The sequence below is a fragment of the Neovison vison genome, chromosome 1 (assembly GCF_020171115.1).
Source record: "Neovison vison isolate M4711 chromosome 1, ASM_NN_V1, whole genome shotgun sequence".
NCBI lineage: Eukaryota > Metazoa > Chordata > Mammalia > Carnivora > Mustelidae > Neogale > Neogale vison.
Genome location: NC_058091.1, coordinates 13,764,807 through 13,790,067, shown reverse-complemented (window position 1 = coordinate 13,790,067; position 25,261 = coordinate 13,764,807). Strand labels below are relative to the sequence as shown.

The 25,261-nt window shown below is 40.1% G+C and overlaps 1 protein-coding gene across 3 annotated transcripts in view; it reads right to left on the bottom strand.

The window, feature by feature from the left end:
* Nucleotides 1-25,261, bottom strand: part of RGS17 (regulator of G protein signaling 17) — an 89,173-nt gene that overhangs the window by 10,233 nt on the left and 53,679 nt on the right. Inside the window, exons 1-4 of one of the 3 annotated variants that reach the window (XM_044243671.1) lie at nucleotides 24,070-24,119; nucleotides 21,501-21,644; nucleotides 3,045-3,134; nucleotides 550-784 (exon numbers count right to left, since the gene is read on the bottom strand). In XM_044243671.1, the coding sequence (XP_044099606.1) occupies nucleotides 550-784; nucleotides 3,045-3,134; nucleotides 21,501-21,619 (444 nt within the window). In that variant the 5' untranslated portion in view covers nucleotides 21,620-21,644; nucleotides 24,070-24,119. Of the gene's footprint in view, nucleotides 1-549; nucleotides 785-3,044; nucleotides 3,135-21,500; nucleotides 21,645-24,069; nucleotides 24,120-25,261 lie in introns of those variants that run through there. The other 2 variants (XM_044243652.1, XM_044243661.1) reach the window with 2 other exon arrangements.

Sequence of the window (25,261 nt, the reverse complement as noted above, 5' to 3'; positions counted from 1 at the left end):
TACCATGAACATCCATAAACATAGTAGCTTTTTTTTTTTTTTTTTTTTAAGCTCCTCTAAGAGGTTTTCAAACTAGTGTGTACATGGAAAGCTTGTTAAAAGTTCAGATTCCTGCGCTCTATTTCCAAAAATTCAGATTCAGAAGTCCTGGGTAGGCCTCTAGAATTTGCTTTTCAAACAAATGCTCCTGGTGATCCTTAGGAGATCTGGGGACCATACTTAGAGAAAAACTGCCCCACAGTAAATTCTTCTTTTCCTCTTTAGCATAAGTCACTGTATTAAGCAAACTTATTTAAGAGGCTTTGCAGTGTTAGTTCTGAAAAGCAAGTAGTCAGCCCCACAGTTCAGAGAGAGATAAATGATCAAAGCACAGTGGGGAAACCTAGCCTTCCAACGTATGTTCAGTAGGTTCTCAGAGTAAAATCTAAATTATCTCCCCAGGGAAGCTTCTAGACTGTCCACACCCCATGCATTACCCAACGTGGACAGAAGTCCCTTTGGGTTCATCCTTGGTCTTAGGAAGCCCATAAATATTTTCCAGATTTTTACCTCTTTTGGTGATAGTATAGAAATGTAATCTTCATAGATCATTCTGGCCTTTTCCTCAATTACTTTTTTGTTCTGCTCTTTCTTTAAGTCTTCACAAGCAAGCCAGAAAAGTAGGTTCTCTTCACTGTATTCTGTTCGGAGAAACTCTCTGAAAAGGTTTCTTCCTGCTGGGGCCTTCATCATCTTGTCAAAATTTTGAGACCAGGACAAGACTTCATCCGAAGTGGGGTTTTGGCTGCAAAAACAGAATTGGGCCATCATGAAAGGCAACTGATCAAAGAATACGTGGTCTGCAGAGGGAAGAAGAGAAATTGAGGTTCATTTGCTGCCATCTAGTGGTCATTAGCAATTATTTTGCTCTGATCTGTCCAGTATCTGCGAGGACTGGGCTACTTCTGGGTACTAAAAAAAAATTCGTGGGGCGCCTGGGTGGCTCAGTGGGTTAAGACTCTGCCTTCAGCTCGGGTCATGATCTCAGGGTCCTGGGATCAAGCCCCACATCGGGCTCTCTGCTCAGCAGGGAGCCTGCTTCCCCCTCTCTCTCTGCCTGCCTCTCTGCCTACTTGTGATCTCTCTATCAAATAAATAAATAAAAATCTTTAAAAAATAAAAAAAAATTCGTTTAGGCACAAATGTGTGTTAGGGAGCAAAGCATTCAAACAGCAAAGGTTATACACACTATTTCGCACGGTCGTCATAATTCATAATGAAGTCTGGAAATGTTCAAGACAGACATCCTATGCATTAATTTGATGGGCAAATTGAATTTTTTGTTGCGTCTTTTAATCTAAGTATTTATATTTTTTTATGTATATTTTAACTTTAAAGCCATAAGGTACTGCTTCTCTTTTCCTCTCTGACAGGTACTTTTTCATTTGTCACTGGTTCTAAATTGTATGCACTTGTCGCATATTTTCCTAAGCTCTAGTATTACTCCACTAAAGTATTATGAATAGAGTATTGCCCATGAATGGAATTATTAGAGCTAAAAATCTCAGGGCCTTTATAATGACACTGAGGACTTTCTAGATACTTATATTTAAGTTTTCAGTGACTATGTTCATGCAGAAACCACCAGTTGTTACTCCCTTTGGTTATACTTCAAAGAAATGGAAAGAGAAGCTTAGAGATTCTTATGGTTAAACTGATCCCGATCCTGCTTTCCTATCCATCGGTTTATTTAAGAATTTTCCAACCTCCTCCAAAAGTTAAAAGAGGACTACCCTACGATCCAGCAATGGCACTATAGGTATTTACCCAAAGAATATAAGAGCACTAATTCAAGGGGTACATGCAGCCCAATATTTACAGCAGCATTATCTACAATAGCCAAATTAGGGAAAAAACACAAGTATCCATCACTTGATGAATGGGTAACGAAGACATGGTGTATATATACAACGGAATATTACTCAGCAATGACGTGGATGGAACTAGAGTGTATTACGTAAGTGAAGTAAGTCTGAGAAAGAAACACGATATGATTTTACTTATATAGGGAATTAAAAAAACAAAACAAATGAACAAAGCGGGAAAAAAGGGGGGAGCAAAGCAAGAAAGACTCTTAACTATGGATAACAAACGGATGGTTACCAGAAGGGAGGTGGGTGAGGGGGGATGGGGGAAATAAATGATGGGGATTAAGGAATGTGATTGTCATGATGAGCAGGGGGGTTGTATGGAAGTGTTGAATCACTGCATTTACACCTAAAACTAACATCATACTGTATGTTAACTGGAATTTTTTTTTAAAAAAAGGGAAAGAAAAAAAAAGAATTTTGCGACCCAAAATACATTTGGTCCAAGAAGTACTTATATTTTATTTTTTCTTATTTTTTTTGACCAAGTATGTTAAATAGATTTGTCACTGATCCACAATGTCTGAACTTCCTCTTTCACTTAAAAAAGTTTAAAGGTGGAAAAATTACGATGAGGCACCAACATTAAAATCTTCTCATAGGAAGCAGAAAAAGAAAGCAGCTATCATCATACAACTAATCGACTTGTATTTTAATTTTACTCTGTAGATACTGCAATGAGAATTTGATTCTCATTTTGGAGAAAATACCTGGGTAGAATCTGTTCTGATGGAAATGGGATCAGGGACCAGCTGGGTGCCCTTTCTGACTAACGGAGGTAATTACATATCTTTTTCTGTGCGTTTCAGACTCTTCCCTGAGGAAGAGAAAAGCTTAGAAAAAATATTCACGGGAAGAGAAGAATTAGGGCAATCAGGGGCTAATTCATCTTAACAGTCATTACTTTTTGAAAGAGAGAAACTCAGGCAGTGTTTTAGCTGATAGCTTAACATAGCTAATAGAAAAATTGATGAAAAGCAGTTGCCGCCACAAAATAAGATCTCCCGGACCGAAAAGGCTCTCATTTCACAAAACCATTCTGAGGAGCACCGGGACACAAGGGCTAATGCCCCAGCACTGCGTAGCTGTAAGTGGTGTACAAGTACCAGACGCAATTACAAGGGGAAGCACACTTACCATTCCTCTAAGACCTGGATGCTCTCCATTTTTGTGGTATGCGTGGGTCTTCCCGCATTTTCCCCTCTTTCTTCATTCCTCACAGTGAGGCTGTAAGGCAGCACAACATTTTATTTTGTCTAGGTAAAACTAATTATTTAAAGAAAAGAAAAAAAAATTGCAGGAAACTATTTCACAGGAGAATTTTATTCTCAACTATGTGAGAATATATAAAGTACACGAAGAGGGACACCATTTAAAAAGGATGGGGAAGCCTATGTGCACTAAAGAAAGGAAAATAGTTACTTAATGAAAAAATGAAGTACATAATCTCAAAAATGGAACCTGTTATACATTCTGACTTTGTCCTTAGATAATTTGAATTACTTAAAATCTCCCAAGATACTTCACACGATTATGTGCTTTAAATATTTGATATGCACATTATATTGCTCCTTGGAGTAATGTCATCTTGAATTTTGGTTAGTTCTATTCATAGTTTGCTTTCCATTTATTTTCTCCCACTGATAGCTAAAAAGGTAACATGTTTCAGAATCTGAAACAAAATTTGCTAAATTCATATCATCATTTTCTACATCCTAGGTGTTCCTGTCCCTGATACCATCGCTCCTCCATCCACTCAAGTTTGAACTACTAGATTTATATCTGACTTTGTCCTTGCCCTTTCCTCCCATTTAGTCTGTCTTCAATGTCTTGGAAGAGACAGGCCAGCCACCGTCAGGGTCTGGGTAGAAGCACTGGATCAGAGGCGCGTCTGTCTCTAGCATGTAAAGTTCTGCAGGACTACAAGAGCTAGGATAATCCCATGGGCTCCAGAACAAGAACTGTCTGATTCAGAGAAACTGGCCCTCAGCAGCACTACAGAGTGAAACACTCAAGGCTCTAGGTATAAACAAGATGTAACAAGGGGGGTCGTGGGTGATAATAAGAAGCAGGGTGCTTGGGGCGCCTGGGTGGCTCAGTGGGTTAAAGCCTCTGCCTTCGGCTCAGGTCATGATCTCAAGGTCCTGGGATCGAGCCCCACATCTGTCTCTCTGCTCAGTGGGGAGCCTGCTTCCCACCCCACCCCCGCCCCCGCCTGCCTCTCTGCCTGCTTGTGATCTCTGTCTGTCAAATAAATAAATAAAATCTTAAACAAACAAAAAAAGAAGCAGGGTGGTTGGGATGACTCAGCAGCCTTGCAAAGTCAAGCTACTGAATTAGCAAACTGACCCCTCTGTCTAGAAGTCCAGAAGCTTCACGGGAGCCTGTCAGAGAGCAAAAGTCCAGACAACATGTCTTTCATTTGTCAGACGTTCCTTTATTCGACAAGGGGAAATGGAGCCATTATTTCCTAGGGCCTCGTATGTGCCCTTTTCTCTTTAATTTTGTTATCCCCATTTTACAGATGAGCAAAGTGAGCCACAGAGCTTCTAGCAGTTTGGCCCAACATCACATACTAAATACGTTGTATGGTTGGAATGTGAATCCAGTTCTGTCACACAGATCTGTAATCTTTATTGAGTATCCATTAAACGCCATGCCCTCTGAAAGGCGTCAAGGCAGTAGACTACTTGTGTGAATTCAGAAAAGGGACACTAAAAAAGGTGGAGAAGGAAGGGGATTAGCAGGACAAGGATTCCAACAAGCTATTGTTCTTAATCTGAAAAGCAGAGACATTGGCTCATTAATTCTTTTTTTTTTTTTTTTTAAGATTTGAGAGAGAGAGAGAGAAGGGATGGGTTGGGGGAGTAGCAGAGGAAGAGAATCCTCAGGCAGGCTCTGCACAGAGTGAGAGCCCAACACCGAGCTCAGCCTCACAACCCATGAGATCATGACCGGAGCCAAAATCGAGAGTCGGACACGTTAAGCAACTGAGCCATCCAGGCATCCAAACATCGATTCATTCTTTGATTCTCATGGGCAAGGGTGAGGATAGAGAGAATGCTGGAAGCATCTGAGGAAGAGCGGCCCACCTGCACCTGAGACTAGACAGGAAAATCTCCTTGGGAAAGTGAACTGCCTAGAGAAAAGGGAACTTCATGGGAACTGCAACCGTGGTGTGGCTCAAAGGATTCCGGGGAGCAGAGCTGAGTGTTAACACCCAGCAAACTGACCAGTGCTCTGCAGAGAGCCGGCAGTTCCAGGATTAGAACCCTCACAGCCTTCAGGGTGGGGCGGCCATGAGGAACACGGTGAGGTGGGATTCAGAGAGGGCAGCACAGTTGTTTCTGTCTCTGTGTGACCATACTGGGAATACAGCTGTAGTTGGAGGTAGTCTAGAACCCTCAGCCCTCCATGTAGCAACACACTTAGGTCAGGGATGTGTTTAAGAGGACGCCCGTTACCTTCTCAAAGTATCTCTGAGTAGGAGTGCTTCTCTGGAATTTGGTATCTTTCCAGTAATTACGGGAAAGTGTGTGGGAGGAGGTAAGAACACATATTGACAACATCCTGCGAAATTTCCTGAGAGAAATTCATGATGCCAAATCTACAAAATACACAAAATTTTTGTAAATTCTGGAAAGACTGTATTTAAATAGGAAATTAATACTCATTCTGCCATGCTTTACAGAGCTCGTGTGTGTATGTGCGCACACACATAGTAAGGTACCATAAAAAGGACAGACAATGAGCTGGTTTTCACTGATTAAATAATAAACCCCTAGAGAATTTGTTTCTGTTACATTTCCACAGTGTCCCACAGAGTGTGCACACAAACGCAGCTATATTTCACTTTATGCAATATCTTAAGAAAAAAAATTGTTCTCCATTGTGTCCTTGATGTAGAGTAACAAATCTGGAATCCACATGCATGACTCACAAGTTTCTGAACATGAATTCTGGCTCCTGTATCTGTTTCTGCGATATTTACAAACATCCCAAATGCCACCATATTAGAGTGATCATCAAGAAATACTGGGCTCTGTTTATAGCTTCCATTTCTACAGATGGCAAAATATGGACACACATTTGTACTAAAACTGCTTATAATAGATATTCAATAACTGCTTAATGTTCAGTGTTTCCTCCATTTCTTGATCTAATAATTGGATTCAGTACTGCCCTGTAGAAAGAAATTGACTTCAGCAATTGTCAAGTGTCCTTTTGATTAACTTTCCTTTCCTACCATTCTGGAAAAAAAAAATTGGTTTCAAAGTTCCAATGATCAAGAACTGCTAATAACTCCACTTTAAGATGAAGAGAAATGGAAGAAATGATAAAGGAATTGGTACAAAACTGCTTGCCATCTCTGCTTTAGGAATGACTAAGGTCTGTCTCCAGTTTCACCTGGTCGTGCTCTAAGTAATACACAGGAGGTTTTTGTTGTTTTTTTTTTTTTTAAGGTAATAAACAACAGGAAATATTTGCTCTAAATCAACATATACATAGTTCATGTGCTTGAGAAAAACTCTAAAAGTAAATCAAACTTAACAGTCGCGAGGGGTCATGTAGAGACATGTTTTTGTTATTGTGGTTGTTTTGCTTTTTTTACTTTTACCACGTTTGTAACATTCTTAACTAACATTTCTGCTTTTTAAGCAACTGAAGCCATAACGAGAACAGAACGCAGGTACAAGGCTCACTGTGGGAGTCTTGATCAAAGCTTGAGTATTTTACAGAAGACAGTGCCAGTAATTTACGGTAAGTCTACTAACATAAGTATTTAAAATCCCATTAGAAATTTTCTAGAATGGTGACTTTGAGAAGGGAGAAATACATTTGAAAATACAGAAAATAAGGAAATATGCCTCTTTGTGTGGGGGTGAATTTTTTGTTTGCTTACAGGGCAGCTGGGCGAGTGGGATGGGGAAAATATTACCTGCTGCCCGTTACAGAGCTTACCTCCTGATTCATCTTTGTGGATGTGTGCGGGGCCTATTTTGGAAGACAGTCTACTTTTGTAGGAAAAATAACTGGTTTTTAGGGAGAGCCCTAGAAATGGTTGCAAATAAGATGAAAACTTTGCAGTAGCCATGGTAACTCTAGGATGGAGGCCGGTCGCAAAACCACATGAATTTACACAAAATCTCAGCTAAAGAATCAATATGATTCTTGAATTCAATTCACTGTGACATCAAGGCTCAAGAAAGATCAGGTGTGATTGGTAAAGACAGATATTATTCAATATGTTAAAAATCTCACAGTATATCTGTTTCATTTCTTTTCTTTTTCTTTCTTTCTTTCTTTTTTTTTTTTTTTTTTTTGTCTAACAGCTTCTACCTCAAATTTTCCGGTGCAAAAATGGAATCAACATCCTTCAGGCTCTGAACAAAAATTGTACATTATTCTTTAAATGTTTCATTTCTTCCCCCAGTAAAAATACCATGGTAAAATAATATTACAGCTTTATTTAGTAGTCAACAGCAATTTATAAATATGTATGAGACACCTGGCCCAGGCCTGGGTTGGAAAGTCAAGATGAATACGACAGAGCTTCCAAAACTGAAAAGCTCTGACAGGTAAATAAGCATCACACGGCACTGCAATGAGGGCTAAAACAGGGGTATGCATACAGTGCTTCTTAGGTAGTTACAGTGTCTACACCTTTGCAGGAGGGAATTGAGAGAGGATTTGCAGAGGAGGTAATGACGAAATTGAGCTGAACAACCAGAGCAAGTGTTTCAGATGAGACCAGGACAGAGGGAATTCCAAGCAGAGGGGGGAAAGTCACATGTAAGAGGCTTGGAGTAGTAAACAGGCATGATATAAATGTAGGTCAAAATGGGTAAATCAGATGTTTCAGGGTGGGAGTGATAAATTAGAATAGGCAGTGAGGTGTGCTTATGTAACGGGTCAAGAAGACAATGAGGTGCTCTCCAAACGTAGAATATACCTCCTTTAAGATGACTTTCCTTTCATTGCCTTATTTTCCTCCACTCTTACTGGGAATAATGTTAAGACCCACTACACAAGGTTGCAAGACTAAAAACTTGAGACAAATAGGTAAATTATTACACATGCTTAATTAAATGTAAGGGCAAATTAGTTGCATATTGAAATAACAATTCCAAATTTACCAAAAACCTTTTAATTTCATCTTGAAGAAATAAAGCCTTACACTCTGCCATTATTGTAAAACCCTTCCTCATACATTATCTTACTACTTCTTTCTCACAACAGTCCTGTAAGGTAAGCAGGGGATTTGTTATTCATCATTCCCATTTTATTTCAGAGGAAACAATCCCCAAGGTTGCTGTACACTGGTTCCACAACTAAGCCATATCAGGGCTGGCCTTGAACTCACATCTTCTGACTTCTGGTCTCATGTTCATCTGCACTACTCAATGCCACTTCTCTTTATATAAAAGAATTATTTTTTCTTTAACCTTTTTAGTTATTTACAATGATTGATTGCTCTTCAATGTTTGGAAGAGGGAAACCTCTTAGGACAAACCAGTTGTAATGCAAACCAGAATGCAAATACCTTCTCTCTCAGCATTGTCCCATGGCTATGAGGCTTTGGGAGTTTTTGCCCAGAGAGCTGAATATAGGGTAGATACTGGCAAGAAACAATTTCTCAATTCTCTGGAATTTGAGATGACTAGGAAATAGTTGTTACAGATAGTTTTGACTGCAAAGCCTAAATGAGGAAGAAAAGAGGAGATGCCACTCACGACTGCGGATCAGGTGCTCCTACCGCCCAAAGCCTCCTGGGCAGGACAGCTTGCTCCCATCAGCAGAGTAACTTTGAGAAGGGAGTGCAGAGGGAGGAGAACAGCACTGATGCTTTGCTTAGAAAAGGTGACAAATGGAAGAGAAGAGACACCAGAAGGTGGGGCAGTAACCATATGCCATCCATAATTTCTCACACAAACAAATCAGTTATAGTCAAGCTTTTGACTTCAACATCATCAGTTTTATGTATACGTTTTGGTAAAATGGCTTGGTTTTGAATAGTGTATGTGGGGATGGGAATGGTGGCTAAAAATTTGTGTCTGGAAATGTTATACAGTGCTTGTCTAAAAAAAAAAAAAACAAAAGTCCCTAATAATATTTCCCCTGCTCTCGATAACCATGTGTAATAATCGTACATGTGAGAAATAAAATCATGTGTCATAAAACAAGTATTTTATTTGGCCTAAGTTTTTATTTCATCAACTTAAAACCTCTCCAAAGTAAAATAATCCACTGTTAAAAATCTGCCCCTAGGGGCGCCTGGGTGGCTCAGTGGTTAAATCCTCTGCCTTCGGCTCAGGTCATGATCTCAGGGTCCTGGGATCGAGCCCCACATCGGGCTCTCTGCTCAGCGGGGAACCTGTTTCCTCCTCTCTCTCTGCCTGCCTCTCTGCCTACTTGTGATCTCTGCCTGTCAAAAAAAAAAAAAAAAAAAAAAAAAAAATCTGCCCACTAGATGGCTGTGTTGCCTTTATAAAAATCCTTTTTAATCAACTGAATAAAAGAAAACTGAAAAAGTTTCTTGGAGTAATTACCCTTTTTGGAAAAATATCTCTTCTTATGTGTGTGAAGGTTTGATAATTATGTCTTTCTAAGGATTTGGAGAAGAGTCATTCGGTTTTTCTGTGAGTGAAATAAACTTGAAGGGGATACTTTTAATCTTGGGAGGTGCCCATAATTGCACCCATTTTTCCTTTTTGGTATTGAGAGAATGTTCTGGGAGTCCCCAGCTCTAGGTCATTTCACTTAGGAATATTTAATATTTAAAAAAAGACAAGCATTATCCTATTAACATTTCAGCTATCCTTTCTAATAATAAGTTGTTTGAAACTCTGATGTCTCTTGCTGGGAAAATATGGAACTTAAGTCATACATTCTTCTTTTTTTTTTTCTTTCTTTCTTTTTTTAAAAGATTTTATTTATTTATTTGACAGAGAGAGAGAGAGAGAGAGAGAGAGAGAGATCACAAGTAGGCAGAGAGGCAGGCAGAGGGAGGGGGGAAGCAGGCTCCCTGCTGAGCACAGCGCCTGAAGCCTGGCTCCATCCCAGGACCCTGAAACCTGAGGCCATGACCTGAGCCGAGGACAGAGGCTTAACCCACTGAGCCACCCCGGTGTCCCTTCTCTTTTTTTTTTTTCTTTTTTTTAAGATTTTATTTATTTATTTGGCAAAGACAGAGAGGGCGCAAGCAGGGGTAGCAGTAATCAGGGAGAGAGGAAGAAACAGGCTCCCTGCTGAGCAGGGAGCCCAAGGATGGGCTCAGTTCCAGGACCCTGGGATCATGACCTGAGCAGAAGGCAGACGCTTAACTGATTGAGCCACCCAGGCACCCCATAAGTCATACGTTCTTAAAACAAATTAATTTGACAAGGTTTCTATCTAGTAACAGACAAGAAAAAAAAAATTTAAATTGATAATTCTTTAAAAGTAGTGAAAAGAAGGGCCATCTGTACCCCAATGTTTATAGCAACAATGGCTACGGTCGCCAAACTGTGGAAAGAACCAAGATGCCCTTCAACGGACGAATGGATAAGGAAGATGTGGTCCATATACACTATGTAGCATAATGCCTCCATCAGAAAGGATGAATACCCAACTTTTGTAGCAACATGGACGGGACTGGAGATTATGCTGAGTGAAATAAGTCAAGCAAAGAGAGTCAATTATCATATGGTTTCACTTATTTGTGGAGCATAACAAATAGCATGGAGGACAAGGGGAGACGGAGAGAAGGGAGTTGAGGGAAATTGGAAGGGAAGGTGAACCATGAGAGACTATGGACTCTGAAAAACAACCTGAGGGTCTTGAAGGGGCAGGGGTAAGGTTGGGGGAACCAGGTGGTGGGTATTGGAGAGGGCACAGATTGCATGGAGCACTGGGTGTGGTGCAAAAACAATGAATACTGTTACGCTGAAAAGAAATCAAAAAATGGGAATAAAGTAATAATAATAATAGAATAGAGAACAAATTCTCAACTCTTTGGTTTCATTTCAGCAATGATTTAGAGACACTGAATGCTTACGGTCCCAGGCTTTGTGTTGCAATATATATTAACAGTATCTTCATGATTCTCACAATGAGACACTTTACAGATGAGAAAAGCTTGTCCAGTATCTTATAATAAATGGAGGAGGCACGATTTTATCAAAAGTTATGCTTTTTCCATTATGTCATGGCACACCCCAAAAGAAAAGAATGATTTCTGAATAAAAGCATCCAACAGATGGGGAAAAAAAATGAAAAAAAAAATAAAAGAGCCCTTTCGAGAATAGATTTTCCAAAAGATTTTCATTTCAGTTTGGGTTATATGTAAGCAATCGTTTCGTCTTCTGATGCATGGAAACTGAGGACTCATCTCTTTATCTATTCATCCTCTCTTTGCTACCAATTTCTCTCTACACATGCTTCTGTTTGAAAAGATGAGTTTCAAAGATTCCCTTTTTCCATTGGTATAACAGTTTTATTTCAAACTTCAAGCCATGTATTTTAGTTCATCGACACATTTAATTTGATTTAGAAGGCCAACTGCTGACAAGTTATTACATAGTTAAAATCTGGATCCATTATGTAAAGCTTATTTTTAGTTCAATAACCAAAGTTTTTTATTTGGCATAAACAAGGTTTCTTCCGCACCCCCGCCCTTAAAGTTAAGTACAAGATTGAATATTTAGATGTACTTTATATAATATACACCAATCATCAGACTCTCCTATTTCAGTTCTCAGGTTGACTGAAATCCTATTTTAAGCTCTTCCTTCAACCCACTGTAATTTTTCCTGTAACCCATAATTAAGTTAGTTGATGTTTTTGTGGGAAAGCAAATATCTAGGATGTGAAAAGTCCAAATGGACTTCTATTTAGTTAGTAGACACTGTTATTAAAATGGCAGGTAGTCATCTAAGTCTTTAAATGCATCAGTTAAGTTGGAGCTCAGATGTCAGAAAGACATCTGAAAGTTGGTAGGGTCACTTATTCTTCCCCCCATATCTATACATTCTAGTTCCTGGCTGCGCGAATATGTATGGGATGAGGCAGGAAGCATCCCTGAGAACAATTAGGATGAAAGCAATAATCCGGATTTGTGGAGAAACTGAGCCCCAGAAGAGAATGAATGTACAGCCCTCTGGGAATCCTGTGACGGTGTGGTCCGTGCTCCAGGAATGCTGAGTTGTCCCTGTGCTGATGAACGGGACAGCTGGGGAGAGAGGGCCATGCACAGAGAATGTGGGAATGGGTTCTGCTACATTCACTGACAACATGGAAGCCTACAGGGGTCAAATCCTACAAAATCTGGTAGTTTCCTTTCAGCCTGAGCCTTGTGGGGGGTTGTGGGGCAGAAGTAATAATTATCAAGAAAGGATTATTCAGGACCCCTAGGATGTATTGAAACCTAAACTCACTGACTTATGTATATTATTAATTACGTCTTACAGATGGAGAAACTGAGGCTCAGAAAGATTGAGTCACTTGCCGAATGTTTCATAGGTCATGGAGCAAGGACTCATTCAGGCCTAATTCCAGTGTTGCTGTTTGTTTCTTCCCTCTTCCCTTCTCCATGCTGTCTGTTTTAAGTAGGTTATTTAGATGAGGAAGATGTGTTAGAATTGGTATATAGTCTTTAAATATGGCAAAACGAGATCTGTTTAGAATAAAACACATGGAATTATTGTTCTGCTATTACTTGGAATGAGTTGATTAAAATGATCCTGTACTTTTAAATAATCTATGTTGCTTTACAGAAAAAAGTAGCAAGAGCAGGAATTTGCTTTCTACTTAGGAATCCATGCTCCCAGATGTAGGCTGATACGTGGTATATTGGCATCTGAAACAAAGATACAAATTTTATCTTTTTAAAATTGGAAATTATAATATTTCTACAACCCAAGGAAGCATACTTATCATACTTAATAATATCATAATAAATTTCATATTTGGAAGAACTGGATTTCATTGTTGTATCTGACAAGGAAAAAGTACTACCTGAGTGATATCCTAAAATAGCAGGCATATTTCAATAGGTCTATTGCACCTTGACCTTGAAAAAGTGAGCCAGTCCTAAAAGAAATAATGCAAAGTTTTAATGAGAAGAAAAAAGTTAAAAGTTAATATTATTTCAATCCGATGTAACAACTACTACATTTTGAATATAGGGTAGGGGTAGCAAAAATGTCATAACCATATGCCTGATAGTATTATTGATTTGGGGAGAATGGAAGGGAAGTTCTTAAATATTGTCCAAGAGTTAATAAATTTGGCCTAGAATTTAAAGGGCTGAATTTCTTAATGTTTTAGAAATTGAATAATTTTGCTTTGACTAAATCAAGAAGAGAACCCCAGCTTTCCTCAAATTGGACCTTCACCCAAGATCAGGGTGCCTCACAGCTTTGAGGAGAGATGCACTTATTTTCTCTGTGGGCTGCTTTTTTCTCTAAATTCTTCTTTCTTATGCACTTTATTTATTTATTTATTTATTTATTTATTTTTAAGACTTGTTTATTTACTTGGGGGGTGGGGTAGAAGGAGAGGGAGAGACAGGATCCCGACCAGACTGTGCACTAAGCGTGGAGCCCAATGTGGGGCTCGATCTCACGACCCTGAGGTCATGACCTGAGCTGAAACCAAGAGCTGGGTGATGCTCAGCGGACTGCACCAACCCAGGCACCCCTCCTTGTGCACTTTAGAGAGAAGCCGGATTCTCACAGAGCTCAGTGAGAAGCTTCCAGCTGGCCACGTGACAAGATGTTTTTACAAGATGTTCTTATCATGGTGGACCTCCCTGGTGTACGGGGTACGGGGACATCAGTCATTCCATTCTTTGCGAAGCTCCTCTCGTGGCTTGGGCCAGGCCAGGACCGTGTATTGCGTTACCTCTCAGACTGTCTCCTCTGCTTTCCATGTATAAGGCACTTGCGCTGCTTTCTCTCTGTCAAGTTGGACTTTCCTGAGGCGGCGTCCTTCGTTCACAGGTCATTCCACAGCTAACCTTAAACAGAGCAAGTCCAGCTCACCACCTGTCCAGCCCTGAACAGCCTCCCATTGCCGTGTCCTCTCATTTGATGGGGTCGCCATCAACCTGGCCACGGGAGCAAGCGACGAGGACGTATCCCCTCTTCCTGCTTCTCATCTACTGCGAATTCTTGCCTGCACCCCCAGCGGCTCTTGAATCAGTGATGTCTGCTCTCACCATTGCTTTGTTTGGGGCCCCGACATCTCTCACCAAGGCTGTTACAGAATCTCCTAATACTCTCCTTGTGCTTTGCCTTGTCCTCTCACATACTTTCCACTGCCTCCACAAGGGTAGACTTAAACATACAGTGGGCTCTGTCTCCTCCTTCTATAATAATCTTCAAACCCTTCTTATATCCAAAGCAGTGTGAAGCCCGATCTCCTTAACTGGGCACTGAAGACATTGTATTGCCTGCAATGCCTATGTCTTCAGCCTTCTATGCGGTCCTTCTTCTATCGCAGGAACACTAGATTTCAGGCCTCTCTCCCAGAACACTTGCCCCTCTCCACGACTAAGCACTGCTAGTGCCACCAGTATACAACTGTTCCTGCCAACACACACACACACACACACACACACACACACACACACAAGGGACAAGGAAGCAAGATGGCACATAAGAAGAAATCTGGTGTCTACCAGCATCACTTGCGACAACATTATACAAAGACCTGAGAGAATATGCCTGTTATTTTTTTAAAAAATAATTTTTGTGACATGAATTTTCATATTTTATAAAGTGGACTCAAATAGAAAACCCAAATTCAGTCATCCATTTAACACCATAGTATTGATTAAGCACCTACTATGTGCCAAATAATATGCTATACGCCAACTGATTTTTGGCTATTTTCAAGTATAAAACTTTAGTATATGTTTACAGAAATGTTCAGTGCCAAGTGACCAATATGAACTAATATGAATTCAACGAAAAAATCCATGGAATCAATTTTAAAGGTATTAACCCTTGGCTCAGTTGGTTAAGCAGCTGCCTTCGGCTCAGGTCATGATCCCAGCGTCCTGGGATCGAGTCCCACATCGGGCTCCTTGCTCAGCAGGGAGCCTGCTTCTCCCTCTGCCTCTGCCTGCCTCTCTGTCTGCCTGTGCTCGCTCTCTCTCCCTCTCTCTCTCTGACAAATAAATAAATAAAATAAAACCTTTAAAAAAAATACATGTTAAACAGAAAGAGAATCACTAATATGAAAATCAGTAGAGTGAACTGGGGTGTCAAACTGGGCCCCCCCGTTTCAGCTTTATCCAGGGCAGCGGGAGGCATGGCAGTGCACATGAACAGACTAGCTCAATGCCAAGGTCGTCTTTGCCGTCTGCCACACCCGGGCCCATCCAGAGCCCTGTCCCAGGCACAACTCCCAACCCTTACCCCTACAGTACCTTGCCTCCGAGTATCAGCCTCTGGGCTTCTTTGCCAGAGTGAGGCTCCCACTCTGAGGATACTCCTTGTTTCTTTGGAACTCCCTGTCCATGGCAAACACACTTCCTGTGTTCTGAGCCTTCTGTAGCCCACATCCCCACTCTGGCCCTGCCTGGTACCCAGCTCTCCGACGGCGTCTCTCAGGCAGGGCAAGGTCGGGGCTGGCATTCCACATTCTGTGAGGCTAATGTCATCTGACTTTCCCCCTCTCTGCCTCTCTGTATTCTCTTACAGCTTTGGGATTCCTTACCAGCCTCCTCACACCACAGACCCCCGCTTCTTACCCCCCGCCTCGGGGGAATCATGTCACAGGTCCCCCAGCACCCAGCAGGACACTCCCTTGGTTCCTCACCGAATCAGCTGGCTGTGAGCTGCCTTTCCTTCTAAACTGCCCCTTGTCTCCTCTGACTCCAATTTATTTTAACTTTCTTTCTCCAGCCCTTCTCTGGCACATTCTTTCTATTCTTCTAAATGAGTCTGAGCATAACATTTTCCTCTATTATTTTGTTCTGTATACTTCCACCTTTCCATTGAGGGTCTAAATATCCACCACGGGATACTCAAAAAACTTTAAAGTAAACACAGAGTCAAAAAGAGTGCCAATGGCATGCCTTCGATGGAAAAGGATCAAGGCATTCCAATTCTGGCAGTTTCCAGTAGATAGCCCTCTGGTCATACATAACACGGACTTGGCAGAGACAGTGTGAATACCAAGGTTTCTAGAGGGTGTCCTCTCTGGATTCAACTGCTTATTGAGAATTTATTCTGTCGATGCAGAGGCGGGGAGAATCTGGTGAAAGCCAACGAAGTACAACTGTACCAGGCAACAGGGGGCATTCAGTAAACTGTAAATGAGAGAATTAACAAACGTGTGGCTTTACAGAAGGTCCGTGGTCCTCACGTCCCCTTTCTGATCTTGTGGCTATGACCTGGGAAACTGAGGTTCGTTTTAGTAGGTGGGTTTTGATTGTCTGAGTTTTAGGGTTACATAAGTCATAGAAACTCTTGAGGAAATTCACGTATGCCATGGTGAGAGGAGCTTTGAAACCACAGACTTGTTTGTAAGAGATGCCTACAAGGATCTGTTTGCAAGGACTTCGGAAGTCCTAGGCCTGTGACTTACTCTCTCTCGTGTGACATGATCAAGTCTCTGAGTGTGACAGGTAAAGTGTTTATCACCGGTGCCTCCCTGAGGCGCCTGGGTGGCCCAATCATTAAGCATCTGCCTTCGGCTCAGGTCATGATCCCAGGGTCCTGGGTTCAAACTCCGCATCAGGCTCCCTGCAGGAAGCCTGCTTCTTCCTCTCCCACTCCCCCTGCTTCTGTTCTCTCTCTCGCTGGGTCTTTCTGTCAAATAAATAAATAAAATCTTAAAAAAAAAAAAAAATGATTCACCTTGCATGTGGTAGCAGATTTATTTCCAGGGGCTGGTTTCTTCACCGTGGAGCAGACATGGATTTTGTTTTCCCTTTTGAAAAATAACCTCTGGTGTTTAAAGCATGCATCATAGTTATTTTCACTGGCAGATAGCTCAAGTGTGACAGCATCAGAGGATAAAACAGGACATGATTTTTGCACTGTTTTGAATTACCAGAACTGGGGTACTTGTTAAGAATGGAGGGTGGGGGGCGGGCGCCTGGGTGGCTCAGTGGGTTAAGCCGCTGCCTTCGGCTCAGGTCATGATCTCAGGGTCCTGGGATCGAGGCCCACATCGGGCTCTCTGCTCAGCAGGGAGCCTGCTTCCTCCTCTCTCTCTCTGTCTGCCTCTCTGCCTGCTTGTGATCTCTCTCTGTCAAATAAATAAATAAAATCTTTAAAAAAAAAAAAAAAAAAAAAGAATGGAGGGTGGGGGCAGCTGAAAGCATGTTTATGAAGTGCTGAACCTTTACTTAGTCAGATCTGTCCCGTCAATAGGAACATTCTGGAGAGATGAGAACTGAAGTCCCTTGAGTTCTAATTTTTTATGGTTGAACATGGAACTCTGTCTTGCTTGATAGGACACCACCAGGAGCAACAAGGAATTAAAACAGGGATGGATTAGCATCTAGAGACTTCTTTGAGAAAGAAAACAATCTGGGTTATTTTAACATAAACTCTGATATTAGCAGAGGGTTTGGGGGACAATTTGGGAACTAGCTCTAAACCTGACATAATTCTTGAAATCTCTACCTTTCCATCTCCTTCTTGAGGCACCTTGCTGTCGGGAGCCCACAGCAGTTTCTACTTTGCAATGGCCCATCCCCTGTGTCATCTCAAATGTGCATGTATGAATGGCCTCACTGTCCCCTACTATCCTGGAGGTGGAGTTTGGTGGAGAGCCCACATCGTTCAAGAATTTCATTCTCATCAAGAAAAGAGAAGTGAGTTAACTACCTCTGTTTGAATCTTGAATTCAAAGGGATATTAAATTTTCATAGTGACAATGCTGAACCTATAGACAAGTTTCTCTTGTCTCTTGACAAAATTCTCTATCCTCCTGATCAGGAACAGCTTAGTCCCATGTACGGAAGGACTTGCAGATTTATACATGGTTCATTTTATGGCCCAAACTCAGACCTCTGTGATTCATTTCTGTTACACGGCTCACATGCTCTAAACCACATTCCCTTGTTTTCTCCTATTGAAATGGAAGACTGTAGGGAGAGAAGGGAAAGAGACTGATTTGGGGACAGAAGTGGTTCCTTGAAAGGGACAGAGAACAGATGGGCTTAACAAGTCATTATGGATAAAGATGTTGGAAGGAAACTGTGGAAATATTTAGCAGTTTCATAATCTCTGTATCATACACCCCGCCCCCCACCGAAAAAAGCACAGTGGTAATTTTATTAAGACAGGAATAAGTTTAAATATGTAAGGGAGAAGAGCTGATCCTGATATATGAAAGTGAAATTTAAATTTGAGGTAAATACTATGTTGCTGAAAAAGCCTTTAAGATGTGAGGTTAGGGTGAGGCATTTGTATTTATTACTAGATATAGAAATTCACTTTCTCAGCATTCTATTTCCTTAAAAGGAGGAGAAATCAGCTACGTGACAACTGTTCATTTTCACAAGTGACAGCAACTTCATATTTCTAGTTTTATTTGATTTGATTTCTAATTTTATTTTGGTCCCCAAATTAACATTTTTTAGTGTTTCTTTCCATTCTGCTCCTCTGACCCAGCCTGGAAAATTTGAAGAACATTTATTTCTTTTGTTTTTCCACTCTCATAAGGCTTTAAAATATTTTTCTTAAACTCAAAATATAAAAACAATGATATTTTCAAAGTGCATGTATTGAGATTCTCATTTGCCATGAGATAACACAGTTAGAATTCATAGTTAAGGCAGCTGAACTTTCATTTTTTTCCAGTTGTTTATATTTGAAATTACCTATGATTTATCATTTATGGAAGACTTATAAAATTTATAGACTGTGTGTTTTATGGCTTAGACTCAGGCATCCATGAATCATTGCTAATAAACACAGTTCTTGACAATGACATTTGACTCTAGCAGAGCCCTCATCCAATGCACCAAATGTCTGAGCTCAAACTGGTGTCACTTTAGAGGTATAGAGAGTCAATGCAGCTTCCGAAATCTGTTTTGGGTTCCATCCATAGTCTGTGTTCTATGACCGTTTGATGTTCATGAGCTCCTGTTGAATGTTTTGTTATTCAGTGTACACTTTATAAAAGCAGGTCTCGGGCGCCTGGGTGGCTCAGTGGGTTAAGCCGCTGCCTTCGGCTCAGGTCGTGATCTCAGGGTCCTGGGATCGAGTTCCGCATCGGGCTCTCTGCTCAGCGGGGAGCCTGCTTCCCTCTCTCTCTCTGCCTGCCTCTCTGTCTACTTGTGATCTCTGTCTGTCAAATAAATAAATAAAATCTTTAAAAAAAAAAAAAAAAAACCAGGTCTCACTAAATATATGTAGGAGAGGAAAACAACAACAACAACAACAACAAAATTCACCAAATAGCTGTTTGACAGCGAATGCATGTAACGCAACCAAACTTCAGTACTCTTATCTGTTTTGGTGTTATAATCCTGGAGCAATTCAGAAATAAATTTTGGCAGGTAAATAAAATCATATACTGATTTCTGGAACATGGCAGAATGCAAATGAGAAATAGAAATATAATCTTCAACACTGTGTAACAATATATTTGCGATGTCTTACAAAAAAATCTAAAATAAAATAGCTTTCCTAAGATTAGTTTTTATATTATATCCCTAAGCAGATCTTTAAAAAAAATACATACATATATAATATATATATATATATCTTTAAGCCAGCTCCTCTTTAAGGAGATTATATTTTTTCCTATATGAAGCGTTCTATAACCCAGTGAGCTAATGTGAGAGAGAGCAAGAGAGAGAGAGCGAGAGCGAGCATGGGAAGGAAGGGGTGCAGGGTGGGGGTGCAGAGGGACAGGGATCAAGTCCAAGTGGACTCTATGCTGAGCGCAGAGCCTGATGCAGGGCTCAGTCCCATGACCCTGAGATCACGACCTGAGCTGAAACCAAGAGTAGGACACTTAACCGACTGTGCCACCCAGGTGTCCCCCAGTGACCTAATTCTTAAATGCATACTATGTGTCAGACACTGTTTTCAGCTTGTGTGTGTTTTATTTCATTTATTATTTACAACAACCTTATGAAGTAGGGATTCTTGTTACTATATTTTGACATATGAGGAATTTGAGGACATCAAGTAACTTGTTGAAAGTCAGACAGTGATGAGGAAGACAAGACTTGAGCTCAGGCAGTCTGACTTCCAACCCACCATATTAAGTCGCTACACTTCACTCCATGGATCCAGACCAGAGGTAGGTGATCTCTTAAGCAGAGATAAGTGAAAAAATATATATACAATTTTATTGACATATTTCCCCTATTTGAAATAGTTAAGGCTTACAAAGGAAAGAAAAATAGTCCCTTGTGATTTTCCTTAACAAAACATCATCATCTGAGAGGCAATTTTGATTTGTATAAAAACTAAACCTTCCAAATTACTAAAATATCCGATGGTTTTCTGGAAATGAAGTTTCCTAGAAGGACCAGAGCTTGTTCAAGACCAGGGTTACCACTAGAGCAAGACAAGTCTCCTCTATATTGGCAATGATAGAGTATTATGCCACCATCTCATACCAATAACCTCAGGAAGAGTGCAAAGATCATATACAAGAAGGCGATTCAGGCATTTGGGCCTTTCTTCAAAGCTTTGACCTAAGTTAGGGAGATCCAGAAGACCGTGACTAATCCAGGAGATCCACTTGTGAAATGGATCTTCAAGGACCCCAAAACTTACGGTTCTATGGAAAGTTCCATTAAGTGTAGCATCCCCCTGGGAGATCTCATCTTAGGACTCTTGGTCTTGCTGATTTTCTTATTGGAAGGCACTTGGGGAATTTGGAACTGGAGCAGGTTTCCTGAGGCGCCTGAATCATGGACATTTAGTACTAGACAGGAGTCAGCTTGTCTAACTTCATCATTTTGCCGAAAGGCAGAGTTTAAAACTTTGGATGATGTCACAGAACCTGTCAGGGATAAAATCACAAAGGAAAGCAGGTTCTCTGCCTCTTAAAATCTGGAGATTTTAGTTGACTGACTTGGCCTTCATACCAGCCAAAGCCCCTGGCCTTTTAGACCTGTGGACACAGTTTGTGCCACTTCTTTCTCTGTCCTTTATCAGGCATCCGTGGCTGAGCATGCCACTCTGATTCACAGTTTTGTGACTCTGTGACAGAATGATCAGCATCCCGAGAAACAGCCCATGGCTAAAACACAACATCGACTATGATGTACAGGACTGCTAGATGTTATCTTAATGTTCTTGTACCTTCTGGAACATTGGAGAATTTTGTTTAGGGTTAAACAAGTCTCTAATCATAATCTTATTTTTACCCATCACTTTAAGAAATGTGGATGGAGAAAAACAGGATAAAAAAATAAGTTTTCACTGTTTGCCTTAATCTCAATTTAAATGTAGATTCTGGGGAAATATTCTATTCCCAGGGACGGTCTCCAATAATTCCTACTTGTAAGGGAGGAAAGGGAGACGGACTGAGAAGCTTCCAGGATCCCAAGAACAAAGCTGCAAATTCATTCTAGTTAGTCCCCCGCTAGTGCAGGGGTGGGGTCCTACCCAGAGAGCCACATACCAGGAGCAGCTACAGCAACAGCACCAGCAGAAGCAACACGTGTTGTTGGGTCTCTGGTTTCCGGGCCCTTGAGACACAGCAGGTGTTCCTTCATTTTGTGTCTGCTGTCTTTTTCGCATTTCAGCTACTTTCGGACCCAACTGGCTGAAAGAAAAGAGAAAACAGAAGGTATGAAAAAATTAAAAGAGAGCTACATTGCCTCTGCTGAAGGGAGCACAGTTTAATTGGAATGGGACATAAATGTAGGTTAAAAAAAGAGAAACTGAGGGTGCCTGGGTGGCTCAGTGGGTTAAGCCTCTGCCTTCGGCTCAGGTCATGGTCTCAGGGTCCTGGGATCGAGCCCCGCATCGGGCTCTCTGTTCGGCAGGGAGCCTGCTTCCCCTTCTCTCTCTGCCTCTCTACCTACTTGTGATCTCTCTGTCTTTCTGTCATATAAGTAAATTAAAAAATCTTAAAAAAAAAGAGAAACTGAATAAGCGCTAGTAGTCAAATGAAAAATTCTCAAGAAAAAAATTTTAGGAGACTATCTTAAAAACTTTCCAACTTTTGGAAAATATCATAAAACTGTGTCAAAAACACAAAATAAACCCGGATAGAGATAGGCTATTTTCTCAAGCAGGAGCATGGGATATCTTCAAAATGCTAATTGTCCCAAATTATTCTATAAATTCAATATGACTGCAATAAAAATTCTAATGGAATCATTCATGGAAATCTATAAAGGGATTCTAAAGTTTATGTGGAGGACTAAAAGGACAGAAATAAAACAAGATACTTCTGGAAACAAGAACAAGTGGAGATATCTTATCAATAATATGAAACAATCATAATTATGACAGTATGTCATTGACAATGGGAATACATAAATAGATCAGTAGAAGGGATTTGTATTGAGCTGAGACACAGACTCAAGCATATATGCAGTCATGGTTTAAGTTAGAGGACACTTCATGATCACTTAGAAAAAAAATTCAATACATGGTTCAAGCATATATGTAATCATGGTTTAAGTTAGAGGACACTTCATGATCACTTAGAAAAAAAATTCAATACATGGTGTTGATACAATTAGATTTATACATGAAAAAAATTACATACACCTCTAAGCTGTAACACACAAACAAATAAACTTCAGACTAATTAGGGGTTGATGTTACAAACAATTCTAAAACTCTGGCAAGAAGATATAGAAAAATGCTTTTACAGGGTCAGGGCAGGAAAAGGATTTCTTACGAGAGTAAGTCAAAAAGGAAAATATTATTAAATAATAATAAAATAAAGTAAAAAATGAAAACCAGACTAGAAGATACAAAGGATTATTATCTGTAAGACAGAAGTAACATATCACAGCTGAAAAATGCAAATTACCTAATAGACAAGCGAGCAAAGGAGATGGGTGGGCAGTTTACAGAAGAGAAAATATAAATGCCCCAAGTTAGATTAATAAATGCTCAAAACTTGTACTCAGAAAAATTTGAATAAAACAACTATTCCATAACCAATTTCCCCCAGTTAAAAAGTCACAGGGCACCAATTTTGAGAGAGGATGTGGGTAAACAAAAAGCTCTCAAACATCATTTTGAAGAATACTATTGGCTACATAACAATGTAGCTAACAAATTTCACTCTCCTATTTATACACTGGAGAAACTTTCACATATGCATACACTAATGTATGAGGAGACATTAAAGACAGTATTTTTAATAACTTAACTGAAAAGAATCCATATTTTCCTCTTTTTAAGAATGAATAAAAATGGGGATCTCATTATATGATGAGACACAAACAACACTTAAAATGAATAACTTATCTATAGGTTTCAAAGAGGAGATCGTAAAATGACATTGAGTGGAAAAATAGCTGTAAAATATTAAATATAACTTGTATTATTAACATAATCTTCATAAGTATGCTAAACAGTATCTCTTATTAATTTCCAGATAATATGTATAGTAAAGTGATAAAAACATGAACTTGATCTATGACCTTGGATGTTTTTGGGGGATAATGATGGGAATGTGATTGGAAAATAAGGGATTTTTAACTTTATCTGATCATTTCTTTTACAAAGACCTGCAACAATAATAAAATATTAATATTTTTAATTGGAGTATTACACAAAGGAGTATTTATTTGATTATCTTTTGTACTTATCTCTATTTTTTCTTCAGAGCACCCCCCTCCAACACATACATAAATACAAAAAGCTTTATACCAGACAGAGGTCCTTATCTGTATCTTATCCTGGAAGTTTGCAGAATGATTCAATTACCTTCTTGAGAATTGAAAACCTTCATTTTCTCACTGCTAACTATCCGATTTTGGAAAATTCATAGAGAAATGCCATGCTGCATGCAATGTTGTGGTTTAAAGCCATTGAAAAGGAGTTCAAATACTATATGAGATTTTCAAGACTTTTTTCACTGTTTTTTAAATCCTTTGGCTCATTAGAAAAAAATAATCACAGGCAAATACCTTGTGTTTTTTCTGAGGTAACTGTGTATGCTGTGCCATAAACATTTTCCTTCTTTCAATAACAAAACAAAACAAAACAAAACTACTACTCACTGATTTCTCTTGTGTAAGTACCCATACCATTTGGAGCAGGTTGCCTCTGTTTTTCTGACCGATCTGTGTGTGTCCCTGAATACCAGCAGTTCAGTATTTATATTTGGTATTATATCAACTGTGTTTGGAGTCTACACTTCTCCTGGGCTGCCTGACATAAAACTATATTTAAGAAAAACAGTCTGTTGTCATATTTGGCTACATAGTTGCACTGTCCAAAGAATTACACACACAGAGGGGAGGAAAAGCTATTTAGAGAGCTACTTAGTGACCACCCTCTCTCTGGGTGAACAGGCATAGGGAATAGTCGCTATTCACATACTAGAATGCTTACTTGCATCTACTTCTTGTGTGTTCCTCTAAGCAGTGGGGCTCATGATAATTCACTGGGGTTTATCTGTAAATACAGAAGGGAAAATCTGCATAACTCTTCTAGTTTTCATTTCTAGAGGTAACTGATTCTAGTTTCAAGCAAAACAGATTTTGTTAATGTCATAAAGGAAAAAAGGAAAAAAAAAGTTTTGCAAAAGGGTGCATAACCAAGGACTCAAACTCAGTTTTGAGTAGGTGGAGGCCAGTTTTTTCTTTCCTCCAGTCAAACTCCCTAGGGAGATAGACTGTCAAGAAACTATTTAATTTCACAGGGTAGCGGGGGATGAGGCAGGGGAAATTGGTTTATCCTGTGCAGAGAAGCACATACCTGTGCGTGAAATTAGGACTTCAGACTCTGAACTCTGTGGCCTTGGAAGGGCCCCCGACCCAGGGACACAGCAGAGCTGGGAGCATGTATAGTGGCATGTATAGGATCATCATTTCCCCCCTCAAAGCTTCGGTAAATTTATTAGCAAGGTAAAACCATAAATCTGAGGTAGTGATGAGGGAGGGCTTATTTGTTGTTTTGGGGCATTATTTGTATCTTCCAAGAAGTAAGGAGGATGTTTGATCTCATTTCCACCTGATCACAGTTTCATTCCATGTTGCTTTTTTCCCTTTTCAAGGGTCACATATAATCATCAAAACCATCTTTGCACAGCAAGAGTAAAAATCAACAAGTGGGACTACATCCAACTATAAAAACTTCTGCATAGCTACAGAAATCATCACCGAAATGAAAAGGCAACCTGCAGAATGGGAGAAAATATTTGCAACCATGTGTCTGGTAAAGGGCTTAATTTGCAAAATATATAAAGAT